General features: G+C 47.9%; 2 protein-coding genes across 2 annotated transcripts in view; one reads left to right on the top strand and one right to left on the bottom strand.

Moving 5' to 3' along the window:
- echdc2 (enoyl CoA hydratase domain containing 2) overlaps positions 1-2,517 on the top strand; it is a 7,625-nt gene extending 5,108 nt beyond the window's left edge. Inside the window, exons 9-11 of the mRNA XM_083672481.1 lie at positions 1,053-1,103; positions 1,461-1,508; positions 1,619-2,517. Of these exons, the coding sequence (XP_083528607.1) occupies positions 1,053-1,103; positions 1,461-1,508; positions 1,619-1,696 (177 nt within the window). The 3' untranslated portion in view covers positions 1,697-2,517. The remainder of the gene's footprint in view (positions 1-1,052; positions 1,104-1,460; positions 1,509-1,618) is intronic.
- A 245-nt stretch (positions 2,518-2,762) lies between these two features.
- zyg11 (zyg-11 family member, cell cycle regulator) overlaps positions 2,763-7,500 on the bottom strand; it is an 11,754-nt gene continuing 7,016 nt past the window's right edge. Inside the window, exons 13-18 of the mRNA XM_083671161.1 lie at positions 7,330-7,377; positions 6,900-7,097; positions 6,649-6,701; positions 6,187-6,284; positions 5,827-6,030; positions 2,763-5,318 (exon numbers count right to left, since the gene is read on the bottom strand). Of these exons, the coding sequence (XP_083527287.1) occupies positions 5,305-5,318; positions 5,827-6,030; positions 6,187-6,284; positions 6,649-6,701; positions 6,900-7,097; positions 7,330-7,377 (615 nt within the window). The 3' untranslated portion in view covers positions 2,763-5,304. The remainder of the gene's footprint in view (positions 5,319-5,826; positions 6,031-6,186; positions 6,285-6,648; positions 6,702-6,899; positions 7,098-7,329; positions 7,378-7,500) is intronic.

The raw sequence follows: 7,500 nt of genomic DNA, 5'->3' as shown, positions 1-7,500 counted from the left end.
ACATACCGCCTCTCTCTGGTGGTAGCATAGTATCATAGTATTTGTGTTGCCACTAAACCTTAACCCTAACCCTAAACTTAGAGGAGCAGTGTGTAAGGTGGTGGAAACCTGCCATCTCTGGCTACCGCGGTGAAATTCAGTTTGATGTTCCAAGCGATAACATCCTCCCTTATAATACTGTAATATAACCCCCCTGAAATGGACTTGCGGTATCGTGCACGCGTGTACGATTCGAAGAGGCAACCTCCAGAGACAGAAAGGCAGAAAATCGGTGAGTTCACTCCCCGAGAACACCCCTGGCCCCTCCCCTGGAACACCTCTGGCCCCTCCCCTAGAACACCTCTAGCCCCTCCCCTAGAACACATGGCCCCTCCCCTAGAACACCAATGGCCCCTCCCCTAGAACACCTCTGGCCCCTCCCCTAGAACACCCCTGGCCCCTCCCCTAGAACACCCCCTGGCCCCTCCCCTAGAACACCCCCTGGCCCCTCCCCTGGAACACCCCTGGCCCCTCCCCTGGAACACCCCTGGCCCCTCCCCTAGAACACCCCTGGCCCCTCCCCTAGAACACCCCTGGCCCCTCCCCTAGAACACCCCTGGCCCCTCCCCTAGAACACCCCTGGCAGTAACATGTTTGTATGCAAACCGAATGTCAGGTAGGACTCTCCATTTTGGTAAGCACTTTTTCCGGACCAAAACAGCGGTTGTAAATAAATAAATATTTATTTCAAGGGATCTCATTCCCTGATCGCTCCAGATTAAACATAGTCATTACAACCATTAGGAAGCTTTTAGAAAGCTTTAATGTTATATTTTAATGTTACATCCTGGACCTTTAACCATAACCCGTACCGTAACTGTTTTAAATCTCAAATCAAAATCTCGTCCCGAGCATTCCACTTAGCATCTACCCTAGAAAGCCCCTCTTGGCCTATTGGTAGACACTTGGGTCTTCCACGTGGGAGACCTGGGTTCGAACCCCGCCTGTCCCACTGGTACCAACAGGTTCCATATGGACCTGGTTCATCCCCAGTGTGTGTTTGTGTCCCACAGGCTCCCATCGCTGTGAGGATGGCCAAGGAGGCCATGAACAGAGGCATGGAGGTACTGTCATTCAAACCTGTCATTCAAACCACGACTTCATTTGTATTTCTAAAATGTCAAAAAAACGATCAGTCAGTCACACACAGACCCCCAGATCTCCCAACCAGCCATCTAGTACGTGCTGTAGTGTGTTGGTAGGGATGAGGTGAGTTCTCCCACGCACAACGTGAGCGCTTTGGGTGTCTAGAAAGGTGCATATATAAATACAATGAATGAATAATTAATTATTATTATTATTACTGTACATGAATGTTGGTTTCTGATGTCTGTATCTCCCCTTACTGTTATCTCTGTCCTCATCTCTCTCTCTCTCTCTCTCTCCCTCTCTCTCTCTCTCTTCCTCTCTCTCTCTCTCAGGTGGATATCACCACGGGGATGGCGATAGAGAGGATGTGCTACGCCCGGGTAAGAGCTGAAATGCTGTAATGTCATTGGTTATTTATCTTGGTATAAGATGAACTATTGGCGTGTTATATTTAAGAGGTATTTAGGAGGTGAATCTTCTCTACCCTCAGGTAATACCAACGCGAGACAGACAGGAGGGCATGAAAGCCTTTCTAGAGAAGAGACCCCCGCACTACATTGGAGAGTAACACACACACACACACACACACACACACAAATCAAATCAAATCAAATCAAATTGTATTTGTCACATACATCGCATACACCTGTGATTGACAGTCAGGTGCATTGTGATCTTGCTCCTCGCTCAACAACAGCGGTCAGCAACCATCAACAAGTCAACAAGACCTCCTATGCTGCCTGGAGAGGTGAACTCAAACACGGACTGTACCTGATATGTTATTTATGTTACCTGATATGTTACAGGTACAATGCTTGTATGTTTGTGCCGTGTTAATTTTTTCTGAAATTCAATCGAATTGTTCAGCTTTACACTTGATTGAAAAATGTGGCTTTTGGGGGCTGGTTCTGATGATGAGTTGTCTGTAAGATGTTTGTTTCATTGATCAGTGAGACCTCTACTGTAACTGGGGAGATGAGGCATAGTGAATGTGTCCAACCAGGTTGTTGTCCTGTGTGAAGGAGTAGCCCTTCACCATTTCAATCTCTTTATTCTGTGTGTTGAAGCAGTGAGATGAGTAAAGGGTGTTTTCTTTACCGTTTACAAACTTACCATCGAAGCACTTTCCCACCACTCCATCCCACTGCAGTCATGAGTGTTTGTCTTGTTTTCTATTGGCTAAAGCTGAGCTGTGGCTTCCTGACACAGCTGATTTTAATGGAGATAATTGAGCACCTGACTTTAACATTTTAAGGAGGCGTGTCGAGAATGTTGGTCTGTAAAATGCCTTTTATCAAGGTTGAGCCACAGAGTGTTCAGCTGCCGGTGTTTTGTTGGTTTAACTTGCTCTGCAACTGCAATTTAAATAAAATGCACTATTTATAAGCAGTTTATCTCAGTCATTGTTGTAAGCCTTTTAAGTGGTTGGACATCGGCCATCTGTTCCACATCATATAAGAGAATTTGTTCTCAATTTTCGGAGACGCTAAACAGATGGTCTATATATGTGGATGGAGAAACAGACACACTCAGAAACAGCCACACTCAGAAACAGTCACACTCAGAAACAGTCACAGACACACTCAGAAACAGCCACTGAGAAACAGACACAGACACACTCGGGGACACTCAGAAACAGACACAGTCCAGCTCATGGGGATGTACATTCTTTATTTCAGAAACTTGAAAACATGACCCTCAGCAGCAACATGGCTTCCTAGCAGACACATCTGGACTTCCTCCTACAACCAAGTTTCATGAAATAGCCTTCTAGAAAGAGGACACGGGCCAGAACCAAGGACAATGTACACCGGCAAAACACTCAACTCTCCAAAACATCGCCGACACCTTTAAGAGATGAGATATTTCTGAAATGAGGGAAACTAAAACAAATCCCTACATCATCTGTGGTTAATAATGTATAAAACAGGCTTTATAACCTCCTTGTTGAGTGTTCAGTGTACACTGCCCTTGATGAAGTGGATGAGGGATAAGTTCAGGACCCATGCAGCACTGGCCAGCACATACGTGTCGGCTGACTGAATTAAAACGGATCTGAAAGCAGTCTGGAGAAGCAGGATGGGTCTCGGTTGCATAGAGAGAAGGGAGTCAGGAGCAGACGAGCATTATGATCACAACCTCAGTCCACAGAGAGTTAGTCTCAATAGTTTAGTGGATTCCTCTCCTTGTGTCCTTATTTCCTTCATCTGCACTAACGAGACAAGCAAGGGCCCTGTTCCAATACTCTGACATGCATCCTTCCTTCCTTGAAGAAATCACTGATCTGACAAGACTTGATTGGTGAGAACGATACAGTGGAAAGCTCGCTTTGGCCGATCCAAGCATTTTAGATCAGTGATTGCTCCAACGAAGAGAAGAAGGCAGGATGCATTTGAAAGTATTGGAACAGGGCCCAAATTCCTGTTCCTGTCTGTTTTTGTTTCTGGGCAGATGAAGGAAGGAAGGAAGGAAGGAAGGAAGGAATCCACTTTAGACTATTGAGATGCACCCAGATAGTCATTGTTTACTGTCCTCATAATTCCTTCCACTCTATATAAAGGAAAGATCACTTTTGCTTTTGTTTCCACTAAGTACCTCTTTTGTCAAACAAAATAACAAAAACATTTAATATATTGTTTCCGTGCAACACTTTAAACCAACCACTATAACGACTGCATGTCTGATCTCCCCCTCATTCTCTATACAAAACACACACACACACACACACACACACACACACACACACACACACACACACACACACACACACACACACACACACACACACACACACACACACACACACACACACACACACACACACACACACACACACACACACACACACACACACACACACACACACACACACACACACACGCAAGCTGTATTGACATAAGTACTGTACAAACACACATCCTAGCAGCCCTAGTTAGTCTCTCAACATAATTCCTCTAACCAGGGGTATTCACATCCAGGCCTCCCCGTCCACAGCACTGCTGGTTCCCCTCTGACCAGGGGTATTCACATCCAGGCCTCCCGGTCCACAGCACTGCTGGTTCCCCTCTAACCAGGGGTATTCACATCCAGGCCCCCCGGTCCACAGCACTGCTGGTTCCCCTCTGACCAGGGGCCCATGCTGCATTCACTTGCTGCTAGGAACTAGTGAACTCTGAATCTTCACATTTCTGACCACGGAAACCTGTGTACCTCTGAGAGTTTCCCACTCAGAGATTAGCCAATAGGGAGCCCTACACTAAATGTTCAGCCTAGCGAATCAAAGACATGTTTCAGTGAGTGACCAGCAGTAATACCAGCAGTAGTACCAGCAGTAATACCAGCAGTAGTACCAGCAGTAGTGAAGACCTGGTGGCCTGGGAGTGAATACGACCGCTAAGATCAAACAGGCATTCAAATGATAATGAACAGGAGAAGTAAAGGAGAAGCATTCAGACATGGTCCAACATCACGGCGGCATGCACTGACGGTACATGAGCTAGCCAGCCAATCACACACGGTACATGAGCTAGCCAGCCAATCACACACGGTACATGAGCTAGCCAGCCAATCACACACGGTACATGAGCTAGCCAGCCAATCACACACGGTACATGAGCTAGCCAGCCAATCACACACGTCCGCAGCTGAGAGGGCCTCCCCTCAGCTGAGCTTTAAGAGCTGAATTGAATGTCAGGATTTTGTGTGCGCAACTCAAAGGTCTCGCCGAAATCATGAAGGGATGTCAATGGCAGATTTGCAAAAACAGGGATCTTGGTTTTTCGGATCAAGTTCGGATCTTGGTTTTTGTTGACCAACAGCTCAGATTTCATAGTCCTTTTCCTTATTTAGCTTATAATCAATTACCTTATGATCACAATAGTACTGGAGCGCACACAGTCATAATTTTGCTTTTGAGCTAAACACGAGAAGATAAATAACATAATGAATTGCGTGTGCAAAGTAATGCAATGTTTCTATCCTGCTTGTAGAGGGTCGATTTCACCCCAACACTGTTTCTCCCCCGCAACCCTCTTCTCACTCTTCTCTCCCCCCAACCTAACACACACACACACAAACATACATACATACACACATACATACATACACACACACACACACACACACAGCTGAATCCCCTCTCTGGAGTGACTGAGTGGGGTGAGGTTCTGATCCAGTTCAGGGATCACCATCTGAACGGAGAGATCAAAAGAGAGGGAGAGAATGAGAGAGAGAGAGAGAGAGAGAACAGAACCACTGAGAGAGAGAGAGAACAGAAACATTGAGAGAATGCTCTTGCGCCCTGACATGTGTGACCTCTACCTCTCCAGATGAGGGTAAGAACACAAACATACATTTTTATTCCAAATCAGTTTCATTCCAAATCATTTTTTGGTCATGTTACATTTATCATAAAAAGCAAAGTAAGAAAAACACATGACACATGTTACGTAAGCAAAACACATTACATAGCTACTGTCCTTTCAAATCTATCATAAAAGGGTTTTATGTCTTGACAGCAGTGACTTTATAAGATAACATTTTTTGAAAATGGTGGATATAGCGTTTGTCAATAAAACTTTTGCTAACACACACAGGCTCGCACGCACGCACACACACACACACAATTGGTGAGCTCTTAGTCTGTCTTCCCCCCAGGAGATGTGAGACCAGACAGACGTCCCTCCACCTGTCAGTTACCTCTGTGTGTGTGCGGTTGCGGCGGGCACCGGGGGTGTGTGTGTGTTGGTGCTGACTGGCCGGTGCGTGCTTGGTGCCTCTGCAGGCTCTCCAGGATGCCCTCCGTCAGACGTCTGACGTCCCCGTGGGTCTGGGGGTGGGTCTGGACCTGCTCCAGCTGCTGCAGGCCCCCCTCCTCCAGCAGCATGCTGCAGTACCGGGGGGCTGCGGAGAGAAGGCCACGTGAGAGACGCACGCACGCATGCACACACACAGACAGACAGACAGACAGACAGACAACCATTGAGACAGCCACGCGCACACACACACACACACACACACACACACACACACACACACACACACGCTCAGGTCTCTCACCGTTCTTGCTGCAGACGTGCTGCATGGCCCAGGCAGCCCACAGCTGGACCCCAGGGGTGTGGAAGCACTCCAGCAGGGGGAAGAAGGGGTTAAAGGACCTACAGCACAGGAGGGCAGAGGGAGGATGAGGAGGATGAGGACAGAGGGAGGATGAGGACAGAGGGAGGATGAGGAGGAGGAGGAGGGAGAGGAGGATGAGGACAGAGGGAGGATGAGGACAGAGGGAGGATGAGGAGGAGGAGGAGGGAGAGGAGGATGAGGACAGAGTGGTCCATTTGAGATTGGACAACACAATAATACTTCTATAGTTTAGAATACTTCAGAGAGTTAAACCAAAGCTTGGACACTAAATGATTGACAGAATGACTGTATAACGCCAGCTACCCAGCTGTGACCTATCAGAGTCTGGGTCAGTTTAGGCTAGTGGGCTCTGGGTCTGTGAGGGAGGGGCCGCAGGCTCACCTGTAGGCCACCATCTCACACTCTGGAGTGGGCCACTTCAGGATGACAGAGTGCTGGAGAGGGGAGAGACACACAGGCCATTAGACACACAGACACAGACACACACACAGACACACAGACACACACACAGACACACACACACACAGACACACACACACACACACACACACACACCACACACCACACACCCCTCCTCCACACACACACACACACACACACACACACCCCCCTCCTCCTCCACACGTGCGTACCAGTTGCTGCAGCAGGTCGGCCCTCAGGCTCATGCTGAGCGTCCAGGCCTCCTCCCCTCGAGAGGTGAGGTGGGCCAGGATCCCTGCAGCGAAGTAGCTGACCTCCACCTCGGGGCTGTGGAGCAGCGAGCGGATGTGGTCCAGGAAGCTCTGCACCATCAGCTCGGCGTGCAGCTCCTCCACCTCCGCGATGTTGTTCTACAGAGAGGCGGTGGGAAGGGGTTCGCTTTCATGGGTGGAAACTAAAACGTGGCAGCTGTATCAGGGCAGATTACTTCGTAATTGTTTGTTGTTGTTTTGGGTGTTTTAATTCTTTAATATTTTAGTATTATTAGTTTTTTCTTTCTTTCTTGTGAAGCACATTGTATTCCATTCTTTGTATGAAATTTGGTGTATCAACAACGTTTGATGGATAAGAGAGAAAACTCACCAGCAGCCCCAGAACCTTCTGCTGAATGGACGACTCAGTTGGGAAGGACTGCAGAGAGAGAGAGAGAGAGAGGGAGAGAGAGAGAGAGAGAGAGAGAGAGAGAGAGAGAGAGAGAGAGAGAGAGAGAGAGAGAGAGGAGAGAGAGGGAGAGAGAGGGAGATAGAAGGAGAG

Source organism: Argentina silus, assembly GCF_951799395.1.
Source record: "Argentina silus genome assembly, chromosome: 6".
In the NCBI taxonomy this organism is placed as follows: Eukaryota; Metazoa; Chordata; class Actinopteri; order Argentiniformes; family Argentinidae; genus Argentina; species Argentina silus.
This window is presented reverse-complemented; position numbering and strand designations above follow the sequence as displayed.